The 27,652-nt window shown below is 39.6% G+C and overlaps 1 protein-coding gene across 2 annotated transcripts in view; it reads right to left on the bottom strand.

Moving 5' to 3' along the window:
- Window positions 1-23,492, bottom strand: part of setbp1 (SET binding protein 1) — a 51,439-nt gene extending 27,947 nt beyond the window's left edge. The window contains exons 1-2 of one of the 2 annotated variants that reach the window (XM_060883762.1): window positions 22,797-23,492; window positions 14,454-15,085 (exon numbers count right to left, since the gene is read on the bottom strand). In XM_060883762.1, coding sequence (XP_060739745.1) covers window positions 14,454-14,921 — 468 coding nt within the window. In that variant the 5' untranslated portion in view covers window positions 14,922-15,085; window positions 22,797-23,492. Of the gene's footprint in view, window positions 1-14,453; window positions 15,086-15,391; window positions 15,536-22,796 lie in introns of those variants that run through there. The other variant, XM_060883764.1, reaches the window with a different exon arrangement.
- Between the last annotated feature and the right edge of the window lie 4,160 nt (window positions 23,493-27,652).

The following is a 27,652-nucleotide window of genomic DNA, read 5'->3' as shown; positions in this document are numbered from 1 at the left end:
TTTTCTGAAATAAAATCACAGCTAAAAAAAAATCACAAATCTAAAAACACTGTGTACAGTTTATTGTAGTTTCCAGTGCAAAGAAAAAAATTCCATTTGTTTATTTTGATATGTTTACAGCATTTACAACATACTCAAATATGGCCATGTCCTGTAGCACATGTCTGGTGTAACTGCTCCCTAATAATAAAAAGATTTAACTGATTGAAGAGACCATACTTCCTTCTTCTTCTTTTTTTATTGACTCACAAGAGGTTTGTGAACTGACAGGTCAAAGGTTACCTAGATAAAGCCACTGCACAGTGTAAGCAACCACAATGAGACACAAGCATGCGTTCATTTCCCTTTAGATAATTAGTAAATTCTGCCATTTTAGGTATCTATAATATCTCTGTAGCAATAGGCCAAATACTGTAAATGCTAAAGATGTTGGCAATTTATTTACGAGAATTTACCAACCCTTTTGCAACCCTCACCATACCTACTTTTGGTCGCCAACGGCTGCTCGGGCTCCTACATCGAACTCTTGGCGTTTGTCCGTATTGCATCACTGCTAATTTAAATTCAAGGGTCGTGTTCTGATGTTCCTGTTAGGATGCATCCTGCTAATCTCCTTTATTGTAAATCACTGATATAAATCACCTAACTAGCAATTTTACTGCAAGGTTTAGAATGACAACACAGCGAAAGTGCAATTACAAGATAATGTGAAACACAAGTGTCTTTACTGCTTAGACAATGAAATACAACATTGAACATTCCTTTAATATATGGTATATGGTATTTATGAAACTGAAATAACACATTCCGATAAACACATTCAAACCCACAGCTTCATGAGTAAAAGCATAAATCTTTTTATTTTATGTCTGGATTGAATTAAATAAGCCACAAGTCCTGGGGGGAATTTCCATATCTTTTGTCTACCTCTAGCTATAATGTGGTATCAGAGTGACAATTACTGCCTAGGAAGAAACTGTACTTTCACCTGAGTACATGAGGTTTATGACCCCTGACCCTCCATGCTACAACATATACACACACTTTTACTAGTCTCATTCTACAGACACACACACTCTTCTTCGAACACCATCATGAAGACACACACTCCCTCCCCCACTCCGCTGCATTCAGTGGGTGGGTGAAAGGTCATGGAAAAGTAGCATTCCACAGAGTCTGTAGCTCCCAGTGTAGTGAAAAGAAGCGGGAAAAGTGCTTCATGTCCCTAATCCTGTGGACTGGAGGATTTGCAAATAGTGGACCAAACCGTACTATTAAATAAACGGATAACCTTCTTTCCATGGCTTCTATTATGTGTGTGGTCAAACTCCTTTGCGAGCCAGACGATGTTGCATTCAAAGACAAAACACGTCTGCACACTGCATTGCATCATAACATCGTAGTGCTGTGTTATACAATATCCTTCTTTGTCAGTTTGTGAATCAAAACATGCTGTGACTTCTTGAAAATCTTTGATCTAAATTCCCAGGCACGGTAGTAGTTTCTCATGAGCAGGGTACGGGCTGCTGAAGAAAGGAGCTCATTCATGGCTTTGGGCTGTTTGAGAGGGCCACTGCATTGGTTGGCGCTCACTGTCTTATCCTTACAATTGGACTGACACTGAATACTCTGGGAGGTCACTCTTGGTGTCAGTCCAACACAATGCTCAACACAAACACAATTCTCTTCATTTGTCCACCAAGCTCTTGCCTCCTCTTAGGGTTGGCGAGTAATTGATCATCTGTGGGGACAAATCCTGCATATAAAGTGGCTCAGTTCAACTGAAAGTATTCACTTATTGCAAATCAAGCCCATAGATATTCTCCTCCATTAGTGCTGGTGACACCATTTTAAGATAGTTAACATCCCCCATGGTAGAGAGGTACAAAAGGTCTTTAGCTCCTGGAACTTTTTATTGTAAGCACCTACAATTGCTTATGGAAAAATCCAGGACTAATAGGCATCACTGATTATTTTAATATGAACTGCCTGAACAGAACTGAGTGTACAGAAAACATTTCAAAGTGCTAAACTCTCTATCATTATCAGTTGGCAATTTTCCTCTTTCAAGGTACCTGCCACTACCTTGGGTGACCCGTAGCTTTCATTTCAGTAACTGAACTCCCTGCATCCTGACTCTGGGAAGGCAATGTCCTTTGTGTCTGCTACAATTAATTACTTGCTGTTCAATGGCAGTTCGTTTGGGGAATGAGACAGAAATGAGCTTGGTGAAAAGGTATCTGGGTCTGCCGACATCTCGGCAGCAGCGGCAGGGAGCATCTCCAGGAGACAGCTGATGGGCCTGATCACATTTCACTGACAAACTCAATTGCGCTTGAAGTGAGATCTAGTGAAAGTCAATATGCCACATGGTCCCCATGCCTGCTGGGTCCATCCGCAGTGACCAGATATCTGGCCTCACTGATGCCACTCATTTATTCATTATATTTCCAATGTGGCCCAACCACTAGGTTTTGGTTCCTAAGTGAAAAAACAATTAGCTCTTGATAAACTATTAGAACTTGTACACAATATGCTTCTGAACTACCAGCACTGATGTAGCCTAAATGCTACAAGCTTTATAAAAGCTTCTTACTAAGCAGAGCCCATTAACAAACAATCTTCGGCTGTTACTTATTCTTATTGACTTACTGACTACCTAGACATAAATTACATATATTGCTAGATAACCCAAACCACACTGAATTAAATACATTAAAGGCTGTTTCAAACCAGTCCCCCCACCCAAATCTAAAAGACCTCACAGGAGAGACTGTGGTTAACAGAGACCTTTGCCACCAGGCAGCACCGCAGACAGGAAGCACATTTACACAACATGCCAAGCTTTGTCCCTTACAAACGAAGTCAATTAATAAGCCATAGTCCTGACATAAACCCAAATGACAAGCAATGGGAAGGAAGCTCCTTAGCATGGCTCACAGTTAAGCAACTCATTTCAAACTTGGTTTTTGAGTGAATAAAGGAAATTACACAACCATAGATTTCTCAAGACTTTATTCATTCTCATTCTGAAGAAACCAAAAAAAAAATAGTCCTTAGAAATTGAGTTGAAGTTAATAAACCATACGAGGGCTTGCCAGAAATGGCATATAGCCTTTGCAACTGAAGTTCAGCTAATCAGGAAATTCATATAAATCCTTATTTACAACACATTTCCTATATAGCTAGTTTCGTGTTACATCTATATTGGCCAGACAACTTAAAATTGTTAAAATTGTTGTTAAAATTGTTTTATTATCACTTCAGCTATTTCTTTCCCAAAGAATGTTTGCTTTGAGTAAAATGATCATTCTGCATTTTTGCAAGAGCTAATGCTATGTAGGTTATAAATGACAATAAAGTTGTCTTGCAAGTATTGTTGTTTTCAAGGATCTAGTTGATCACACTTCAACAATGCAAGGTTTATTAACTAATTATGGTGTGCCAGTGAAATGTATCCACTATTCCTGTACAAGAACATTAAAAATGTATTGCTGCTAACATGTAGTAATAGTGTGTGTTGGTTTATATTGTACCCATTTTTTTTGGCATTGCACAGCAATATTTAGTGTATAAGTTATCCAGTTAACATTTTTAAAAACAAAGTTTAGATCCAAATGACAAATTAATACATCTAAAACTGAATCTATTTGAAAACCAGCGTGGTGGGCTCTGAGGAAAAAAACGTTTCAGAAATAGCTCTTGACTTACAGGAATACTCACGATGTCTCAAAGCAGCTCAACCAATTTCATTACCTGGATATATTATTGGCTGCTTTCAAATCAGACAACTGTAGTAGCAGTAAGCTGGTTTTAAGAAGACTCTTTTTGAACAATTCAGGAGGGTTTTTGAGTGCCACCATTTTCCAAACGTTGACTGCTGAGTGACCCGCACACTGCTCAGGCGAAAGTCCCTCAGAGCAAGGTCCAATTTGGAAAGCCTGGTAAGCCGGCCGACATCAGGAGATTACAGGATTTGAGACGGGATCAAGACCAATGAGGAGGGACTTAAGCCCTTTCTGACACGAAAGTGTGGGACGAGCTTTAGAGTACAGGGGCCTTGTGGGTCTGAAGTGCTCTCTTACAGCCAGTTTTCTACCTTCAGTTCAAAACGGATCAGCCAACAAGCTGTTCACACACATGTCATAGCAATATCAAGCACAAGAATAAAAAGAAGAATGGATGGATGGATGTTTAAAGGATGGATCACTTAAGACAGCTCTGGCAGATTTTTTTTTTTCTCATGATAAACAATGACCATTCTTTTAACTAGAATCCTGCCTTTTCTGATAGAAGCATGATTTACTTCCTGGACAGTAATGGTTTGAACATCATTTCTCCCGCTGAAAAAGATAACAAGACGTGATATGTTCTCGGTAAAAAAAACTCTCTAAATCCACTCCTCCTGAAAACACCAATAACATCACATTCCACAATCCAGTGAACCTCCCACATTCCTCAGGCATCTCTCTGGTACCAGAACTGTAATTTGACATCTGTGCAGTATTAGCTGAAACTCTGGCCAAACAGGCTTTTTTTGCTTGATGGAGCACAGATAATAAACAACATAGGTCCACTGCAGACTCTTTCTGAGCTAATACTGCTTGAAGGGCACAAAAATGCTTCAATGGAAGTCATTGTGCAGTCTACAATACAGACAATATTGCGAGTGTCAGTCTCCTTCATAGAGACATCCAAAGATATTAAAGACATCAGAAGATATTTTTGAACAGAGCTGAACAGACATCAGGTAAGCCCACTAGCAGAGTTTCTCTAAACAGAACCTTGAGGGAACTCTAGAATGATTAGCATCCTTTATCTTTTAAAAAATGGGAATATTATTTTATAAAATACACACTGTACACTTCGAAACGTCACACTGGAAACGTCAAATTTCCACTTACATATTAGGCCACATTATGGCCAAAAGTTTATGCACACCTGACCATCACATCCCTTATGTGGGCCTTCCCAAAAACATTGAAAGAATAAGCATATAATTGTATGTAATGTTTTTGTATGCTGTAGCATTACAATTTCCCTTCACTGAAACTAGGAGGCACAAACCTCCTGAGCCCAATGGAGCTCCATGAAGATGTAGCACACCGATTTTGGACTCAAGTGTCCTGTGCAGAGCCCTGACCTAAACCATACTGAACCAGTCTGGGGTGAACTGAAACATCAACAGCACTCATGCTCCTGTGGGTGAATGGGCAGAAATCCCTACCACCACACTCCAAAATCTGATGGAAATGCTTCTCAGTTGAGTGGGGATTATTCTACCTGCATTCAGAATGATAGCTCAGTTGGAGTAAAGAGCATTCATGTATACACCTTAATCATACAACAAACAGATTTATGACATGCTGAAAAAAATGTACATATAGTGTATCTTTGTTCTGAGGTTTCCATTCTTTAAAACCTAAAAAAAATGATATATTATAATATATTAACTTATTACATACTGAGGGTAAATGAAAACACACACACACACACACACACACACACATATATATATATATGTGTGTGTGTGTGTGTGTGTGTGTGTGTGTGTGTTTCATTTTCCCACAGTATCTAGTAAGTAAGTTAAGCTTAGGTTAGGTGTTTAATTTTTAATGCCATGCCAGCATCAATGGCTATATTCATGACAGGACCACAGTTGTAAATAAATAAACAAACAAACAAACAAATAAATAAATAATACATTAATAATAATAAATAAATAACACATTAAAAATTATGTTGTTCAGTTCCAACCGTCATGTACATCTGTGGCCAAATGTCTTATTATATAGTTTAAAGTGATTTTTATTAAATGACATTCATTGATTTTTACAGTAAATATTGAAGTATGTGCCAGTAGGGTTAATATACAATAATATGATATTCATTGTGTGTGTGTGTGTGTGAGGCTAACCTTTACAAGACACTGACACCATGTTAACATCAGTTCACCATGCTCAACATCTTAGCCAATGGTAATGAAGAGGCTTGATAGATATGGCTTTATTACAGAGCAGTGGTAGTGTCTGCTCAAGTGGGAGGAACACATGGAATGGCAGGGTGCCTGGACAGGCCGTGTGTGTGTGTGTGTGAGTGTGTGTGTGTGAGTGTGTGTGTGTGTGTGTGTGTGTGTGTATGTGTGCGTGCGTGCGTGTGTGGTGTGCGTGTGGTGTGTGTGGAGGGGGTTTAGGCTGGACAGACACAGGGGGACAGCTGGTCTTTCAGTGGTAGTAAATCATACAGACACAGCCCTTACTACACCCCCATTTCTCTCAAATCCCTCTCTCTTACTCTCTCATCCTAACCCCCATATCTCACAGAGGAAAAGAAAAAGAGAAAGCCTCCTTCCAGCTCAGTGGCCCAAAAAATAAAGCCAGGCTCTACTAAAACCCAGGAAGGGAGGAAAACAAACAGGCACCTGCCTTTATCAGTGTCTGAAAAGTCACATTAAAATATGGCTAGATAATTTTCACATGACTAGACATTTTAAACCACTAAAATCATACAATATGTTTTAAATAAAAACTGATGACTGTCTGCAAATATACATAAATAGTCAAATTGGAAACATCCTGGCATTGGACTGCCCTGTAATATAAATTAGCTAAATGCTCACATTTGTCATGGCTAGACAAGAGTGAAACGTCTGCATTTGAGTCTTAATCTAGCTCATCATATTCTCACTGATTTTATTAACAATAAAATTAAGAAATGTTGTTGATAAGATTCTAAGCTAACTAGTTTAATATGCAGATTAGAAATATCTAGCAACATTTTTGTAGTTTAGTAGCTATTGACATATTCTGATTTAATTATCTGAATCAGCCATCTAAGAGTAAAGACCTTACCAAGATTAAAATCCCTTCAGAGGTATTTTAAATCTGTGTATCATGCCTACACTCCTTTAATCTGACTGAAACAGTTTTTCAAGAATTTATCTCCAGATTGTGCTACACTAGCCAGACATAAAATGAATAATGTTCTCCCCCTCTCTTGTAGGTAATTCCAAATCTACTGACTAAAAACCGTGGGAAGTAATAAATAAGTGTGGCAAGGCCGTGTTCAGATCATTCCACTGCCCTGCTCGGTAACTCTCCTCCACACAAAGGTCACTTTTTTGACCCCTCAACTGCCTACAATTTCCTCCCTAGTCACCAACGCCGCTCCCTCAAAGACAAATGGCTTGTTATAAATACCGCGAATCCAGGGCCTGTGGGAGTCCCATATCGACTCTGGCGAGCGTGGCTGCATTAATATTCTGTTGACTACAACAGACAAGCTCTTAATGATTACACCGCATTTATTATAGGACGCAGAGTGCTGCTTTAGGAGCAGGGGTTGTGCGACGGAGAGATAAGCTCATGGCCACACGCCATCAGCTCACCAAAAAAAAAAAACGTCCAGCCTACAAGGGCAGCAGGGCTAGGACTCACTTAAAAGGGGGCTTTCCTTATCGCACCTTGCACATGCTTAAATGGATTTAAAATTTGGCTTCCACTGATGGGGAGGTAGATGAACATGTAATGAGGAACTAAAAAAAATTGACAGCTCCTAAAGCTAGAAGCAGAGGTGATTGGGTAGAATACAATATGTATATGGGTGGTAAAAAGGCTGTAATTATTGTTGACCCTGCATTACTGGTAGCTAAGGCATGGGTCAGTGAGGCTAGAAGAAGTTATGATACACATGTCAGGCACATCAGACCATGGAGGTAGACTCAGACTTATATCATGTTAGAGACTTTACATGGACCGCTGTTTATAGACATTCTGAATGAAGAACATGGGTCCTAACCAGGGCATATACGCATGGTATTCTGCATCGACCCCAATTCAAACTAATACACCTGCACAAGAGGATTTAGTGTCAATGTTACCATAACAGCTACAAAAGTGTGTCAGTGTGTTCAACGTTTTTAATAGCTTATGTTTTTAATGTCTCAGCAAAAGCCTTATTTAAGTGTCATTACTGAACAGCAAGAAGAAGAAGAATTTGTAACCGCAGTAGTTGCTTGGCATTCCAGATTTGCCCAACAAGGATGCTGGTTGTTGAAAATAACATAAAATGTGCAAATTATCCTAATGTTACCAACATTAAAAGCCAACGTCTGTGAATAATTACACAAGGAATGTAGGCTTTATTAAAGTTTTATCCTCATGTGTGTTCTGCATTCTTGCTGTCTGACGCTGAGCAAAGTCTACTGAGATGTATCCCACATCTGCCTCAAAATGACACCCATCTCGTTGCCCATTTAATAGATTAAAGTCTGTAAGATGAAATGTGTTTCCGACAGGACTGTTTAATTGCTCCAGGATTACATGCTGCAAAGCAGATAAACAGTTTCTCCATTCTTCTTCTTTAATTGATTAAATGATTATTCATCTAGGTCAATTAGGTAGAAATTTTATGCAATCAATCTGTTTCTTCTGATTAAGGAATATACATTAATGCTTTTTACTCCACTTGAGCTATCAGTCTGATTATTAATGGATTTGTAGGTTGCATGAAGACACAGCTGCTGAGAAGACATTAGACGTGCAGTTAAGGAGGTCCTCTTAAGGAGGAATTCAGCAAAGAAGCAGTGGAAACAGGACAAAGTTGACTCAAACATCCAGAATGTAATGTAGCTATCTACCACAGCTGGGTTGAATTATGGCAGACACTCAGCAGGGTTAGTTATCAAGCTACAAAATGACAAACACAATGGGGAAGATGACGGTGTTACCTTAAAAGTTAAAGCTTTCCAACCTTATCTGTTTGAGCAGAGTGTACTTATCAGAAGATGGGAGAGCAGGACAGAGTAAAGGATTAAAGTGCTGCTGCATCACTCTCTTCAGGCAGAGATAAAGCAAGAGCTAAATCCTACTAGTGCCACTAAATGGCATTGTTGGAAATCTAGGAAACCATTAATCAAATTTAAAATGGAATAACATGTCAGTAAAAAGCAGATTAAATCAAAAATCTATCAACTCAGAATTTCATTACAAAGTACATTTTGCACAAGATTACCGACTTATTGTAAAGATAAGTAAGTTTTATCTTTTTAGTCAAAAACAAATAAAACAAAATTTGTTCCCCTTTATTTTGACTGTAATGTCAGTTCTGTGTTATATAATCATTAGTCTTTATAAGAGATACATTGTGTGATACAAGACATTTATCACAACATTTAGGTAATATCTACAATATATCTACAAAAATAAACCATTAAACATGATAAAGCCCAAAAAAAAGAAACATTTAGTACTTGCCTGATCAGCTACTTGCTAGAGTGAAGTGTGGGGATGAGTGTGGTTTTATAAAAGTAATAACAATAATCACACTCAGAAAACTGTATAACAAAGCACTTTAGAACAAGATCAATGTTTTATTGTCACCTCCCAGATCTAAAACATAGGGTTTTATATCTGTGGTCCCACACACAAAATCCATCTCTCTTATCCTTGTTCTAGTGAATCACTCAAACCCAGCCAGCCAGTCTAGTAAACATATGGCTACCTATCACAGTAAATCAAACATATCTAATACGCCACTAAACTGCTGCACAACAGAAGGATGCCATATGTATCATGTTCCAAAGTGGAGTACAACAATAATACAAGACAAAAAAAAACTGACCAGTGTGCCTGCTACTGTCAGGCGTTTGACTTCTTTTCAGTTCAAAAGGGTATCTTTGTAATGAGGAGACAAACACAGATGTGAGTGTTGAGAAAGTAATTACGCTCGACTGGGCAAAATCAGTGAAATCGTTTAACGTACAGCAGTGTTGTCTGATACTGACGGCAGGTTCTCTGAAAAATATTTTCCACGCACAAAGGCTCGGCTGTGAAGTCAAGTCCCTCCCTTAATTACCTGCTATTGTATCACACATCTCCTGCCCATCCCCCACCACAGTGGGGTCCCATTTTAACCAGGCTCCCCATATGCCCAGGCTCACTTGTTGGCCTTTCCTCTTTGCCACCATCTGGCATATTAGTTCAGCCAAAATGAAAAAAGGGGGAGAGAGAGAGAGAGAGAGAGAGAGAGAGAGAGAGAGACAATGAGAGAAAGCTAGCCCATCTGCTCAATCATTACTACACAAAAGCAACATTTAACCCAGTAGAAAAAAAAACATTTCTTTAACTTGTTTCTATCCACTATTGTCACCTGGGTCTAGGTTCCTTATATAGGTCTAACTATATCCTATCGTAATCTTAGAGAAATGTTTCACTTGAAAATACTGACATGAAAATGCTAAATTGGGTAAAACCAGAAGCTTCGTATTAGCCTCACAAGTTAAACTTCTATACCACTCTAGGATCTAGATTTGTGTGTGTGTGTGTGTGAGTGTGTGTGTGTGTGAGTGTTGTTATATGCTTCAGTGCCAGATTAGCAAAGCAAGCCAGCTGTTCTAGCTATGTAAACTCATCAACAATACCTGTCACTCTCTACTAAGGTTTTTTTTTTAATATACATGAGACTAAGATTAAACCAATTCTGCCATTTATTTGCAAGATATATAAGACTTCAAACAGGCATTAAAGGTATTAACTAAGGTTGTGAGTAGAGATCTGAAAAGATTTTAGATTCAGAGGAATCATCCGAGGCAATAGTTTGGATTTGGTACAATAATTTGAAATATATTATTCACATGGAATTAAGAAAATCTTGAATGTTGTTTGTTGCTTTTTTTCTTTCACCCACAGACCATAGATACAACATACGAGATTGTAGCCTGCAGGATGAGTGTCTAATACATATCAGCCAGATTGCAGACACAGCAGCTTAGGAGGCTTTCACACTGGCAGATTAGACTGAAACAGAGCATTTGGACCAGGAATCAGACCACTCTTACTTGCCCCAGACTACCTGTAAGAGGTGATGCAAATTTGGTAGCACTGTGATTTCTGTAATTGTGAACACAACTCGTATTCAGGTCTGCACTTATTCAGGAAGTAAAGTAACCTGCATGTGTGTTTTAGCTAATGATGACATCATTAGTATTCACAACACATAAGAGGTGAGGTGTTTTACTGCATATAATAGCACCAAAATAATAAATTATACACGTATATATATATATATATATATATAGATATGTGTAAGATGAAAAATTCACCAGGGTTTTATAGAATCAAGTGATCCTTGCTACCGGAGCACCAAGAGGAACAATCGGATTCTGATTCGTGCTTGGTGTGAAAACCACCTTAGTCTGATCCCCACCAACATTCAGTAACTGGCAACATTTTCAGTCATGTAGCACTTTAAACTAAACCTCAAGAGGAACTGCTGTAACTGACTGATGAAAATGCTACACTTGGATCAGAAGCATGATATAAACCTGACCTACCCATAACTGACAGGTAGGAAAGAGGTAATGACCCACTCATCTTCTTATCAAAATGCCTTGGGAGCATTAGGTCAGTTGGTTTCGATCTCACCCTCCCTTTGACAAAACGCGCACCACTGAGCACGGGCAGAGCGGCAGAAACGGCTGACAATCAAAGCGTTGTCGTCAAACACGGAGCAGCACTGGGGCTAACATCCCCCTCTCTGCCTTATATATAGTAAGCACACACACATATCGATCTGGTTTCTATCTGGCTTGTCATCGCAATGAACCCTCTACAGTGTTAAACCACAGGGGTGATACTGGAGACAAATACAAGATACACTTCAACACAAGTGGGTCTCGCTGGACATCCACATACATTTTTTATTATCCTGATCTGTGATACTTATCCTATACACTTTTTTTTTTTTAGAAAAACTTCATCAACAATGTTGATATTTCAGCATAATTTAAAGCCATAAATGATGTCCCCCCCAAAACAAACAGGAGCAGTTAGTAGCCAGTGAACATTTCTTCTCCTTAGCTTTAAAAATACAAAGGGGAAAAAACACACAGGCCATTTGTAACACCCTGTGTACAGCCAATGAAAATGACAAACAGAGAGCACTCCGACCTCTGCATATTCAAAATGCCTAATTGCAAATCCAGACGCAGGGATTTTCACAAAGCCAGTAACAAGAGCACAGCTCTATTCCTGGCCTTGCAGTCACAGGGCACCTTTGTGTGGGCAAAGAACATTTTTGTCATATTATCCTCATTTTCCAAGCCACCCTAATGTACAACTCTCTAAACCTTGCAGATAAGCAGAGTATTGATGCTGATAATCCCTGAAATAACTAATCTGTCTAATTCATCAAAAGGGTCAGTTTTGTAGTAACGGTCGCGGGCCTCAGCAACATGATTTCATTAGCAAGGGGAGGGAAAGGAGGTTGTTCCGGGTAGCAGCTGTCACGCGCCAAGTGAGCTGAGGTAAAGCCCTATTCTCAGCAAGCCTTTGCCGGTTTCAATTACGCACTAACCCCTGACCCCACGCAGCTTGGAACTGTGAGATGTGAGGAGGTGGTGGCCTCTACGCCTTAAGCCCATGAAACAGAAAAGACCAGGATGGGACTCAAGGCGCTTCCAAATGAGGAATTTATTTCTCTGTCTGTCAGTGTAGTAAATGGGGTTTCATCTGTGCTGAGGGACTGGGGGTTTGTGTGTGTGTGTGTGTGTGTGTGTGTTTGTAAAAGGGGGCAGGGGCTTGGCGTTTTCACACCTCCTTGGAACGCTTTTCTATAGACATGGCCATCCTTTAGAGGGACCACCTCCTCTGTTCCTCCTTCTGCCCTTTTTGACCTTCTGTCTGTGGTCAATGTGGAGATTGCCAAAAAGAGACAGCTGCACTTCAGGCTTCCCGCCTCCAGCCCCTGTTGCTCTTCGAGCCTTTCTCCCTTTTTAATGCCCCTCTCCCTCTTGGTCAGTCTCTTTCCCTCCCCTCTGAGCGCATCAAATGCTTTGAAGGCTAAACTGACCACCAAGGCTTTAGTGGTGGTGACATTTCTCTATTAAACCTTCATACTCCTAAATGTATTTAGCACTATACCTATAATCATAATCTACAGAAGACAATAAAGCTCCTATTGCAGAGAACCCATATATATGGAACATTTTTCAGTTTTAAAGCTCAAACTCTTACACGTGATTACATTTTGCAAATGTAAACAATAATCTGATTGCAAGAAATCTCAAAACCTAGCATAGATCTCCATCGGCTGGCACATTATTAGAAAACAGAAAGACTATCGGTAGAAACAATACACCATCAGAGAGCATTTCTACACCAGCAGTTCCTCAGTGTTATCAAATAAAAAGAAGGCAATCGATTTCAGCTTGTGGTATGCTCACTGAAAGATGCTGATGCCTGCACTTCGACTTTCATTCAGTAAGCATGCATTTTCTCCCTAATTATGGTCAAATTACAGGCTCCGACTGTGGGAGCACCAGCTACTCCTCCCCTTCTGTCCCAGAATTCTTCACTCTTGCCATTTTACTGCCATGGAGTTGGCAAGGAGAAGCAACAAGGAGCAACAAAATGTATGTTTTGGAAAATTGTACAAGCAACACTGTGGTGCACTAAAGTGAGCTTTTGATTATAAACCAAATTGAAAGTTAATCATGTACCATACTGTCTGAAATACCGTCTTATAAAAAATCGATTAGACTTTAGAGGAGATATCCTTATGTAGACTAGACACAATGAAACACTCTGCTTCACATATTTTAAATTATAACTCAGGACATCATAAATATTTCAAAAGGCTAAAATCCCTGAAAAAGAGTCTGCTTGCAGTTACTTAATCCACATGTAAGTCAATGAACTCATTGAGTCTAAATGCCACAAAAGGTTAACGGCAGAGTTGCATTGCACCACAGCAGAGCTGGACACCCTTCATTTGACACGCAGCCAGCTGAACAGTTAGAGACAGTATGACAGCATGCAGAAAACAGTGGTTTGTGCCTTGGCAACAAGCCAAACGTTCTCCTGGTCTATAATGAGTTCTGCCACAGCAGAGGGTCAGAGAGATGTGGAGAGATAAAAGCGTAGAAAACAAGAACAGCTTGTATCATCCTCTCTGAAATTACTTGCTAAACCACGAAAAAATGTTAAAAAATTACTCACGCACTAAATTTGAGTTCTTATCGTAATCTTTACAGAGGAGATGGTAATTAGGAATGGAGATTAGTGATACCGAGACTGGCCTCAGGTATCGTTCATTTAATATGCAAAGTAAGCCTAGTGAACACACAATACAAATGACAGTGATGTGGATGTATTTCACAATTAAGTATCAAATTCATTATCAAATTAACTCGTGCTTTCTAGTAAAGATAATCTTTATCAGCAATAAAATGCAATGTTCTGAGAAAAATCACTGATTGTTTAATACTGAGTAAATTACTTGTACCAGTTTCAGTATTGTTATGATGTGCCAAAAAATGGTATGATGTGTACCATAAAACCATACACTCATACTTGTAGTCTATCTGAAAAAAATGGTATCTGATGCATTGGTGTTGATTATATGATAAGAAACAAGCAGATCATTTCTTCCCCACTTTGCTGGACACTACTCACCCTTTTTCTGGGGGGTCCCCTGTCTTCTTCCTTTCCACCTTTAGTGCTCTTGCCATGCTTGGATGTCTTCTGCTCCCCAGGTTGTTTGATAGTGACGCGAATCTCAGGTGGACAGATGTAGTTCTCCAGGCTCTTGGGTGGCTTTTTGGCCCGCTTGGTGGTTTGTATCTTCAGTTTGAGACTGCCTTCTGAGAAACTTGCCTCTTTAATTGAGAACTCCTGCTCCTCCAGGCTGTCCCCCTGCACCCACTTCTCGCTGTCTGCATTGGAAGTGATGTCCATGTCTTTACCCAGGCCGAGGTCTTCATCCTCCTCATGCTCTTGCTGCTCACCGGCCAGACCAAGCCCCTTCAGTGGGGTGGCCAGAAGGCCCACCTCGTTGAGATCAGCCCTGTTGATGGTGGTCACAGTGAAGAACTCCTCGTTCCCTTTGGGCCGCGAAGGCCGAGTTAAGTCCCTTTGCTCCATCAAGACTTGGTTCAAGACGTGGGAACCAGAAGGGAGCCAAGATGACACAAAGGGGGTGCCGCTGACAATGGATCGTGTTCAGTCAGTAAGGGATGTGACGGATCTTGTCTATTGCTGCTTGAATCGTACAAATCTTGCAAATGTATGCATCTCCTGGTGTGAAACTGTGAAGAAAAGAAAGACAAAAATGAGCAGTTTAAATGTACCTTTTTGTTAAAAAAAAAAGGCTAAAAAAGAATCCACAGTAGTCAAAGAGACTGGACTAAATCTTAATCAATTCTGTAATGAGTGCAATTAATAACAGAGCAGGCTTCATTGCTGAATAAAGCTTTAGGAAGTGCAGCTGTGAAAATGTCCCACTGTATAATCATTTCCCATTAACCAAGCAACATCAGTTAGCCAAATAAGACAAATGCCTCTGTGTTAAAACAACAAATTAATCTAAATGGCGGTCCAGGCATATAACTTACACTGAAACGACTGGAACAGTGAACACCATTCACCCTGGGCAAACTCCCAGACACTATAATTACATCACTGACCAGATCATTTGCTTTGGTGGTCAGTTGAGTAACCCTAGTCCTGGTGTGAAAGTGAACAAATGAGGCCTCTAGCCCAGTGATAAACACCTCTCAGACATCAGACAGACCTCAACCTGCACAGTCAGAGACCTGAAAAAAACCAATTAGGCCTGAACACAACATGTCCGCTGCAGGCTGCTAAGCATCAAAAGGGAAGCATAAATGAGCTTCACTCATTTCCTTTGGGCCAATTATAACGTGAGTGATGAGACAGATACAAACCAGGAGCTTGCTGGGCCAGAAATGGCCAGAAGAGCTGAGAAAAGTGAAAATACAGACAGATATTTTGGAAGGTGTGTTGTAATGAGAAAACACTATGCTTCAGTATGTTTGATTTGCAAGGTGGAGGACTGCTGTGGAAGATGCTGAAGCGCATGAAGTTTCTGTCAAATGTATTTATGTGCCTTCGAGTGCAAGAATTGTTCATCCTGTTCATCGAGAATGGATTGGAATTCGTTTTTAAAAGAAAGCTTTTTAGCTTAAGATACATACTAATGATCCTAAAGGTGTATCCATACATTTTACCCCCCAACTGCCAGTGAAATGAAAGGTGTAGTTTAACAGCCTTTATTCTGAGCCTTTGTGGTACCAACTACCTGGTTCTAAAATAACATGGAATCGTTTGTTCTTCTTCCACCTGCCTGTTACTTCTCAGTCCAGATACTTGAACGTGCAAAAAAAAAAAATGTAGAAGGCAACATCTTGAATTGTTCTGAGTTTAACTAAACAAGCCAAAGCATGTCACGGCAGTTCACTTCAATAACGGCTCGATTAGTTACAATAAACTGTTGCAGGAACAGCCATGATGATACTTGTTTGAGAACCTAATACTCTCAAGTGATTTCCTTAGTGGTGCCCATGTTGTGTGAGCATTGATGGGTATTGACCAAGGACTCGGGACTTTACTCCTCTCAATGGCAGAGCTCAATCTTTTATCCTGCTTAACTGCTGCTGGCCAGCTGTCTGACAGCTCTCAGCATCTTTTTCCCTTACGGCTGCCTGACAGGTGACAGATGAAAAGCTACTGAAAACAACAGCCATCACCTGAGAGCCTGAATCCACACTAGAATAAACGTCTTCGTTTATCCATCACATGGGGGCAGTTGTAATGGTGTAACGCTTGGACAATTCCAAGATGAGTCAAATACTACTGTTAATAAATCATTTCGGGCAATTAAGTCTATTACTGTGGCGTTTCCTGTGGAGTTTTGGGTGTTTTGGTAGGTTTAGACTTCAAAGAACACATTTAGGTAAAATACTGCATGTATTGTTTGTTAGCTGAAGCAAAAAAAAAGCTTGTAATTATAGTTTAGGTGGAGCTGTTTGCGGTGGGTTGACGTGGCTATTAACAATACAATCATTGTCTTTTCTAACAGAAGAAAATATTGCCCTGCAATGCACTGGGGTATTCTTGCTTCACAACCAGTGTTCCCAAGATCCCAAGGCTCCGGAGACAAACCTGGCCAAATGAAAGGGAAGAAACTGTGAGCTACTGTGCATTTCCAAACACCAGCGTTCCTTTTTCTCGTGTTAACTCCAATGACCCCAATTCCCATTTCTTTGCTACCACTATGTTACCACATTGAACAGTATTTGCTTCCTCAGAGACACATGAAGCTACTGAATATTGCATCGTTATGAATTTCTGCTCATGCTACATCACAGGACAGCTGTGTACCACTCTTCTGCATATATGAGCACAGAAACTGCTCTACAGGACTCTAGGCTAGGGATGGCTGTCGTATTAACAGGATTTGAAAACAAAACAGATAGACTGTACTGAACAAACAATTGAGTTATTATTGATTTGGAAAAAAAATTATCTTCCTAGACAGAAAAATAACTAATTCTTCACCATAAGCTTCTTCCTAGATAACCCTCTACTATATACAGAGACAGACATGACTCTTCTAAAAACTCACAAACCAAACTAGTCTTGAAATTCATCTTTCTTTTTTTTTTTTTTTTTTGATAATAACCACAATTTCAATCAGATCTAAGCCCAAAGCTTATATAACAATAACCCCTATCTGGCCCCAAGGGCAAACCAACTGTGAGCTAATTGTCCAAGACTACAGTCTGTTCAAAAATAGGTTTATTATTTTCACAAATATGCCAGAGGCATATGCTGGATTTTCTGCTAATTGCACGAAAGAGTTCTGTGTCAGCAACGTCGCCTCTGGCTGCTTCTAAAGGGAACAGATTCAGACGTTTGTCCTTCAGGGCCTTTGTGCACTGATCTGCTCTATCCTCTTTCTGGGTGCATCTCAATTAGGACAATCACAGCTTTGTGTTGCAATTATCTGAAATGTACATTCACTGCACCAAAGGGAAAAAAAATAGCCTTTAATCGGTACAATCATAACAAATCCATTCTCGCTATGCAATGGATGTTTTGTTTTAGCAAGTTAACAAGCATTAACAATATTAACGCAATGTGAAAATCAGGCTTGGAATAAGACGAGCCCTTGCTGCATGGTGAACGACGGAAGCTCTGGAAATCCTTGACAGTAAATAAAGGAGTAAACATAAGATTTGGGCTGATTAAGTAAGCAGACTAACAGTGTTTGCTCCTCCCTGGGCCTGGCTATCACACATACTGTGAGTGTGAAGAGATTCCATCCAGTAACTCAGCCCCTTTTAAGGCGATGAACAGAGCATACTGAGACAGCCTCGCAAAAAAAACAGCCCTGCCAAAAAGTCGACATGTTCACACTTTGCTCCAGTGCAGTAATAAATACTGGGGAAACCTTTGAGGTGTAACAACAACTCCTTTGAACTTAGGATGCCAAAGGAAGCAGTCTCCAAAGCCAAAAACAAAATCACTATTTAAACCGTTTTGCTATTGAATTGCTCACATTTTAGCAGCTAACTACACATATCCATGAAAACTGATGACTATTAACAGGACGAGAAGATGATATAATACAGGAAGCTCTCTTACAAATGGCAAGTCACGAATTCCATTCAGCACTTGTCTCATTACAGTCTATTCATCACAAGCAGAATCAATGAGCCAGCGTTCAAACACTTGTCAGCTACGAGCCCAGTGGCATATTCATAAGCTCTTAGATGAGAACTTTCCAGAAAGAAGCTGTAGAGAATACACAGCTCACCACCTAGGGAGAACTGACCGTTTTCCCCGTCTACAGATCAGCATGTCTGGAGTGGCAGGGTTGACAGCTCTCCCAGTGAAGCCAAACAAATGCCTGGAAGTCCTCTACAAACTACTTAATTCATCTCCCTTCACCACAGTTGTTCAAGGCAGACCTCAATGGCCATAAAGGCAATGCAATACAGATGCAAGTCTGTGGCTTAGGCCAGCTAAATACAGTATACAATGCGTCAGAGGTTGAAGAGTAACATATAATCCATCTCTTGTTGCATGATAGGATGACATTGGTTGGGTTAGACATGGCTACCATATACCACTGTAAGTGTCCATGATTACATCCTCTCACTTTTGAAGCTTGGATAAGCACTAGCCATGGATGAGGAAATGACGTACAATACAAATCTGCTTTATTTAGGGTGCTGGGAAGAAACAATGAGTGCTGAATTTGAATGAGTGGAGCAAGCTAACTCAGCAAAAAACATCTGTCAACAAAAAAATCCAAAAACAGCTGGGATATTGTCCTAAGAGAAATCTCATCTGGTGCCGGTGGGTAAAACACCAATGGCGATTCTTCGAATGAAAGCAAATTCCGTTCACCATCAAACCCATTTTTGTCTGACTTTGTGAAATAAAATGATTTCTAGACAAAGAGGTTAAAATATAAGAACATTTTTTTCACTGTGTCTGTTCAGCATAACCACCTAATTACCCTGTAACAAATCCATTGATGCAGAACAATCTATACATCCACTATACATCCAGCAACGCATGAATGCCTTCATGTCATTATTTTTCTCTTGTGGTGCCATTATCTAATAGCCAGAGCCTTATTTTTTCTTGTGGTCTTCTTTTCTTTTAGCAGAATAACTAATGTATTATTGTTAAGCTAGATCTTTTTTCATCTGATGAGACAGGAATTTCAACCACAGTGTGGAAAACAAAATGGCTCAAAAAAAAAAAAGTCCTCCTCCCCCTCCTCCTCCGCGTCTCACTGCCAAAAGGTGTTCTTGCTCTGATAGTCTATTTGGAGTGGCTGCCAAAAATGAGATTTGTCCTTGGATATCTCCCGCTCTTCCTTTGTCTCTTGTCAGGACTTGGACGTCCTCCAGTGAAACTCATCCCAGCCAGGAAAGAGGGAGATCTATCCACATACATAAACATCACTTGGATTTGTGCTTTAGTCAAACAGTGCTGCATTCCTGTAGTTCAAATCAAATATGCTATATGTGGAAAAAAAATTTATATATATATATAGCTTTGCGTTCAGGAGGGCAGAACTCGAGTGAAATGCAATGCCGATATCTACACCAGTTTACTGCACCAAATATCAGTATCTGTATTCGGATTTAAACCAGAACAACGTGGGCGGGGACTAAACCGGAGAGGTTTTCGCTTTCTTTTCAGATTTTAATTTGAACTATGTTCCTGGAAAATTGAGTAAAACTCAAATGTAGGAAGCATCGTCTGAATTCTGGATCCTTCAGAACCACAGATTTTTTTCTGACAAGCTATCATAATAAATGAGCCGCACACTTCTTATTTATACTTATATTGGTTTAGAACATCGTTGATTTTGAACAATATATTCAATATTTGGTTTCATCGCTACTAGAAATCTTCTTGTTATGGATTCTGTGACTGGGTTTAATAAATAATCTCAGTAGTTTTTTTCACTAACCCACTGCCAAATTACCACAGCACACTCAACACACCTCTACCTCAAACTGAATGCTTACAGAAAAATGAGGGTCTCTATTGCATTCACTAACAGGCCCCACATGTCCCAGTCATGTTAAACCTTGTATGTGTACTGCAGAAAATCAGGTTGTCATGGCAACTAAAATTATGGCAAACAATGTAAATCATTCTCATGCATGCCTCAGTCCTGCCCCAGGCTAATACATAGCATTAGTCTCCATCTCCAAGACTATGGCAACCATAGCTTATAAAACTCCAGTTACTTGAACTGGATGAATCATCTCAGCAGGACTCTCACTGCTCTGGGGTAATCTGAGGGGTAAAAAACCTCCCCATCATTAACCAAATGCTTAATTAACAACGTTCCCTTAACACTAGTGTAACACACTGAGTGAATATTGAACCAGATGTTCATATACTGCCTCATATTTTACACAGTCTTTCTACTCCAGTAAGCGCATTCACTGCTTTAAAGAGAAATCTATCACAACAAGGATACATTAATGTATGTGTAATAGCTGTATTTTGTATTATTCTCTTTTTTTAAACTTTTACCTTCTACTGAACCATATTACAGAAGTGACCACAGGAAATACAGTATTATGCAACTGCTACATATACCTGATCTGATACTTACATCCTCGTCCTGGAGTCGACTAACTTCAAGCTTCTGTTGCTTCAATATGCAAAATGTCAAAAGCATGATGTTAGTGTGGGTGGGTTAAGATAAGTTGCTGTGCTGTGCATTTATGTGTGTCCTGTCTGTCAACAGCTTAGAACCTTTCAGCATAAAAACACATGATTGGATCAAGGAAAAACAGACACCAATCCAGTGTTGCAAGCTTGTATCATCTATGATGCTTATACTCAATTTTAGAATATTCCTAGATATTTGTGTTGCTGTATATTAAACATAGTTTACCTCACACTTTATCCAGAATATCTCATCAGCTACTACAAGAGTCAAAACCCACTATGAATCAAAGCACTGCTTCCTGACTCCACCACTTTAATAATTATTATCAACCAATAATTACAATAACCGATCAAATAGCATATATGGCTTAGTGGTGCTGCATCACACCTCCTGGATTGCCGGGATAATCCTGGCTTACTGCTTGTGTGTAGTTTCGCATGCTGTCCAGGTATCCACATGGGATTCCTCTGGGTTCTCAGGTTTTCTCCCAGCTACCAAAAACAAGCCTGTACATGGATTGGGTATGCTAAATTTCCCCTTCTTGTGAATGAGTGTACAAATGTATATGCATGGTGCCTTGCGATTGTAATTCTATTCAGGGTTTGTTCCTTAAATCTACCATAACTTAGACCAGGGTTTAAAAAAAAAACATTACTGAAGATGATGAATAAATGAATGAAATGTTACCAGACCTGGTTATTGCTACAAGAGATTTTCATAGCCCAAAAATTGCCAAATTTGCATTAACATATATTAGGTTCCCACACCTGGTTGTTGCTCCTTCCCATTTAGTATAATGAATGGGTGGGGTTTAAATAAAACACTATGACATAGTGATTTAAGAAAAACAAGCAGATTATTGTTCTTCATTGTAAGTTCTTGAACTATCCATTTGGATGAATGTCCATAACATCCTAAAGAGCTATTAACCTCCTCCACGCATAGCCTAGTGGTTAAGGTGTTGGACTACTAACCAGAAGGTCATGAGTTTGAATCCCAGGTCCACCAAGCTGCCACTGCTGGGCCCCTGAGCAAGGCCCTTAATTGCTCAGTGTTATAAACTGAAATACATTTGTAAGGTGTTGGACTACTAACTAGAAGGTCGTGAGTTCGAATCCCAGGTCCACCAAGCTGCCACTGCTGGGCCCCTGAGCAAGGCCCTTAATTGCTCAGTGTTATAAACTGAAATAAATTTGTAAGGTGTTGGACTACTAACCAGAAGGTCATGAGTTCGAATCCCAGGTCCACCAAGATGCCACTGCTGGGCCCCTGAGCAAGGCCCTTAATTGCTCAGCGTTATAAATTGAAATACATTTTAAGTCACTCTGCATAAAGGTGTCTGATAAATACCAGAAATGCAAATGTGGAAATTCAGCCCACATCGAGGCTTCTAGTGGAAATTACACTCGATGTCGTATTTGCGCGCCTACGCGTAATGACAGTAAATTACCAAGAGATCCTCCTTATAAACACAGTCCTGTGGCACAGCATGACGCAAACCCTGTGTGCTGGAGCCAAAGGCATAAAGATCATCGCTTCAAAGTGTTACAGCATTTCCTAACTAACTCCCTGTTACATATTAAACACGCCGCTTCATAGTAACACAGTATCACAGAACATCAACAGCTCGTGCCGACGCGCACAGAACTCTGATCCGGTGCCAATCTGCATGAAATACAACTTTCGGGCCACATTTTTGGGCGCTGACTTTGAGGATTCTCGGACCGGGTGGATGTCAATAAGACACGATCACTGAAGGTTTAGTCTCTGAAAGGGAAACTTACCCATTTCCGAAGCGCGCGGTCACGTCCTTAAAAACAAATCCATTCGGTGACATGAACGTGATCACAGATGACAAGTTTGCAAGCGGATAAAAACGGTGTTTATGAGGGGAAAATGGCGTCAACTGAAATCTCCCGACGTGCTCAAAAGCAACAACAATAAAAATAATAATAAATGAAGAATCGATCGAGAAGGAAATTGAAACGCGGATGCAGCACGAAATAAGAGTGAAGCAGAGGAGACGTGCGACGAGCTGCAGGGTTTGTGTTCCTCAATTGGACCCAGAGTTCAACTGCAGGGGGGAAAAACACAACACCGTCCTACTGCACTGCACTGATCCTCTTCTCTTCTCTCGAATCACACACACACTCGGGGGTGGATCGACTGGATCCTTTTCCACTGCGGAGGAAAAAAAAAAAACAAACGTAATATCCAAAGTCCTGCTCGTGTTGCGCCACGACTGAATAGCAGTCATGCAAAATAAAAAAAATAATAATAAAATAAAAGAATAATAATAATAATAATAAAATCCTGGTTTTGGTATTTCCTCAGTTTTTATATGAGTTCGATCGGACTTAGGTATGGCGTCTAGCTCCTCTGGACTCCATCTGTATGTGTATGTATGTGTGTGTGTGTGTGTGTGTGTGTGTGTAGTCTGTGTGTGCGCGCGCGCGTGCGTGCGTGTGCGTGTCGAGTCCCGCAGCAGGTTTTTTTTTCTGATAATGATCTTGCAGAAACACGCGCTGGGATTTTGTTTGAAGCGCGAGTCCTCGCGCGCGCTGCTCAGTGGCGCCACTTCCTGTCCGCTTTGGAGCACAGCGTTAGCCTGATGCTAATGACATTCTGTCACTAATAAAGTCGCTAGCTAGTATCGTTAGCTACACGTTTTCTAAAACTATATATATATATATATATATATATATATTATATATATATATATATATATATATATATATATATATATATATATATATATATATATATATATTTAGAGCCATGTGTGCACTGAACTAACTTACAGGACAATAACAGAGTAAATTAATAGGCTCTGTAACATTAGCCCTTATTCAATATCTACTTGTTATTAATGATAGACTTGTAAGTGTCACCAACACTATTAACGGTTTTATTTGATTTCTTAAAAGAGGTGTGTGTGTGTGTGTGTGTGTGTGTGTGTGTGTGTGTGTGTGTGTGTGTGTGTGGGAGATTATACATAAACACTGGCAAAGGCAGAGTCTCACTACTCACTTATTACAAGCTTTTGCTTTGTCGTTCTGCCCTTTCATAAAGAGGCTTTAGTGCATAACATTTTATGGCTCCTTGCCTTGTTATTTCCATCCCTGGCACCAGGCCATTGTTGCAGTATTGTTAGAGGTGCCAAAGATGAGCATAACAACAACAGACAGGCTGATGACTAAATGAAACCTTTCTGAGCTGATTAAAGAATATTGCTTTCTCCTTTCAACGTCACCTGTTATTCGTTGCAGGTAGAAAATTGTCCTTAGACATGCACAAAAGGACTGTGCACAAATGCACTGCTGTTTGAGTCATAAACCAGAAAATCCAGAATAGGATCCAAACACACAAGATGATATCTGAAGAATGAGCCTGAGAAAATAGCATATGCAAATATGCACATAGTTTGATAAACTTTGAACAAATTAACATGGTACAATTATTACTAGAACAATATGAGACCCTTTTGTTTTAACATAAAATTCAGAGTGTTGTTGGTTTTTTGTTTTACCAGCTATTCGTGCCCTACTGATATTCATTCATTCTCTACCGCTTATCCGAACTACCTCGGGTCACGGGCGTCTCAGGCGTCATCGGGCATCAAGGCAGGATACACCCTGGACGGAGTGCCAACCCATCGCAGGGCACAAACACACACACACACACTCTCTTTCAATCACGCAATCCGGACAATTTTCAAGAGATGCCATTCAACCTACCATGCATAACTTTGGACCGGGGGAGGAAACCGGAGTACCCGGAGGAAACCCCCGAGGCACGGGGAGAACATGCAAACTCCACACACACAAAGCGTAGGCGGGAATCGAACCCCCAACCCTGGAGGTGTGAGGCGAACGTACCAACCACTAAGCCAACCTGCCCCCTCCTACTGATATTAAATTTACAAATATATAGTAAAGCAAAGTTGAAAAAAAACTGCTATCAAAGTGTCAATGAGTCATAACAACTTTTGTCAATGAGTCATAATAGCTGTTACATAAAAATAACATTGATAAAACCTAAATAAAATCTACAGCACTGTTCCAACCCACATTAACTCCACTATACCTTGAAATATAATCATTCAAATACTTTTGAAATCTTATTAATTTTGCATTGATGTGCGCAATCCATTTAACATCTCATGCTTGAAATGCCTTTTTTTCACGAGTCATCCATTACAGATTATGAAAAAAATTGTTTTCTGGCATCTTACTTGTGGTAAATTCTCCCACATTCACACTCAGTGTGTTGAATCCACTACAACCCTAACAAGGATAACGAATAAAAATAACTCAAGATGACTGATTGAATGAATGACATTAATCCTGAAGCATTCTTTACTAATGAGTGTCTCTTTTACATTGAACTGCATAGAAAGCAATCCAAAACTTTTTTTTTTCAAAAGTGTACTAGTATAGTGTAACTATATAATTAAACAACTTGTGTAAGTATCTAATGTCACTTAAAGTTATCAATATTGTCTAAATCACAAATCAATATCAGTAATATGTGTTCGTAAAAGCCAAAGCCAAAATGTCATTTTCTATTAAATGAAAAACTGCAACAAAAAAAAAATGCTCAGGTCCTCAAACCCCATGCTTCATGTTTATACGGATGAAAAATTCTCTAACAAGGACACACGCTATGTTGGGCATACAGTAATTGGGGTCTACCTATGGACCATTAAAATGTAAAAAATGTGATCAGCAGAAAGAAAAGAACATACAATTCCACCCAAGTATAAAAAATCATTTCCCAGCTTTTTTTAAATCAATAGTTAAGAAGCAAAAACAGTATCTCACAACACAGACATTGCCAAAAAAAAAAGGCCACCCACAAAACTGAGCATCCATGCATGAGGGGAAACCATAGACATGCCAACAATAAGAATTTGAACAATTTGAAGAATTGCTTCAGTCATTTCAGTGGTTGAAAAAGGAGTAAAGTACACCAGTCCAAAGTAAGAGATTTTTGTGAAACTGGCCTGTGTGGGAGGGTGCCAGGAAGAAGCCATTACTCAAAAAGAGTCATGTGAATGTACATCTGGAGTACTGTATCTCTGAAAGTAAGAAAGTAAGTGAGTGAGAGTGTGACCTAGCTACAATGTGGGAAAATTTCTTGTAGTCAAAATCAGACCAAGATAAATCTTTTTGGCCAAAATTCAAAGTACTGTGTGTGGTGCAATCCTCATGCTTCAAGAAACAACATTCCCAAAGTAAAGTATGGAGTTGGCACAATGTTTATCAATAAGGAGAAATGAAATGTTGTTGAAAGTGAAAGAAGCAGAACAAGAACACAATACAAGGAAATGCTGTAGTAGTCTGCAAAGAAACTGAGACTTGGAGGAAAGTCAGTGATGGCTAAAGTTATAAGGGATTGACTTAACAGTTAACAGTTGAGTTAACAGTAGCATCTCACAGCATCAAAAATACAGCATTAGCCAACTAATTGTCAGCAGAATGTTTAAATATGAACATATTTATTATGTTTAAGAGTAGAGTTTCCCTTTAATAACCTTCAAAGGAGGGTTGCATGCCTCTGTAAATATAGGGATATACAGTATGGCACATTCCCTGTAAGAATATATATTATTCTTCTGATGCTCTTTGTGTAAGATGCTTTCCGCACAATATATCCTTTCAAAAGTTAGTCAATAATATTGGTTAACATCCAGTCATGAGGAAGGCCTTGCCTGCAGAACTAACGCAATGTGGATACAAATGCAATTTCAGGCACTTAACAAGAGTAATAGAGCTTCACGCGAAAAGAATGAATGCTGACAGGGTAATTAATTTTCTTCTATCGTCTATTTTCATGCCGCTCTACATGCTTCACCTCTCTCAGACTTCATATGGGCTTATAGCTGAGCTGTGTATTGATTAGGAGGGTTTTGTAATGATACACTGAGACCTCTTCAATATAGAGGTCAGCTGCTGTTCCCCTGACAGCCAATCAATGTGTTGACTGCATTAGTAAATAATCCTCATAGGTCAAACCCAGGAAATCACAAAGACTGGCAGTGATGCAAAGAAGTCCGCCAATTTTTCCTCTGCAAATGTTGCCATGGATACCACATGCAAGGAGTTCAGAGACTCTCTGCATAAGACTATACATTTTTAATTCACTCAACACAAAGAGACACATCGATTTCAGCAGGGTGTTGTTTGCTTGTCTTTATTTCAACTACCCTGGAAACGATTCCTGTACTAAAATAGAAAATAATTGAGTATTCAAGTGACATTTCAGTGAATATTTGATATGAGTCAGACATTCTGCTAACTATACATACATTGTCAGTGATACAAACAATAATTAATGTTGGGACACAATAGTCTGAATGCAGTGCAAGAGTTTATATCATAATTATCCAGATTGGCATTCCTTTTATAGCATATAAAAGAAATAATATCATCTACTCCTCAGTTATGAAATCAGAGCCTATTAGATATGTTTAGCTGATGTTTTGAAAATGTCAGCAGTTTCTAAATTACTCTGGATATGAATGAATTTAGATAACCCTGTTTTCATACCTGACACTGCATGATGACATGTTAATCAGTCTGAGTTAAGCAATGCACATTTGATCAGAGAAATAATGACTCTGGTGTCTAAACTAGAC

The sequence above is a fragment of the Tachysurus vachellii genome, chromosome 12 (assembly GCF_030014155.1).
Source record: "Tachysurus vachellii isolate PV-2020 chromosome 12, HZAU_Pvac_v1, whole genome shotgun sequence".
Lineage (NCBI taxonomy): Eukaryota > Metazoa > Chordata > Actinopteri > Siluriformes > Bagridae > Tachysurus > Tachysurus vachellii.
Note: the sequence above shows the minus strand (reverse complement) of the source record. Positions and strands in the feature narration are given on the sequence as shown.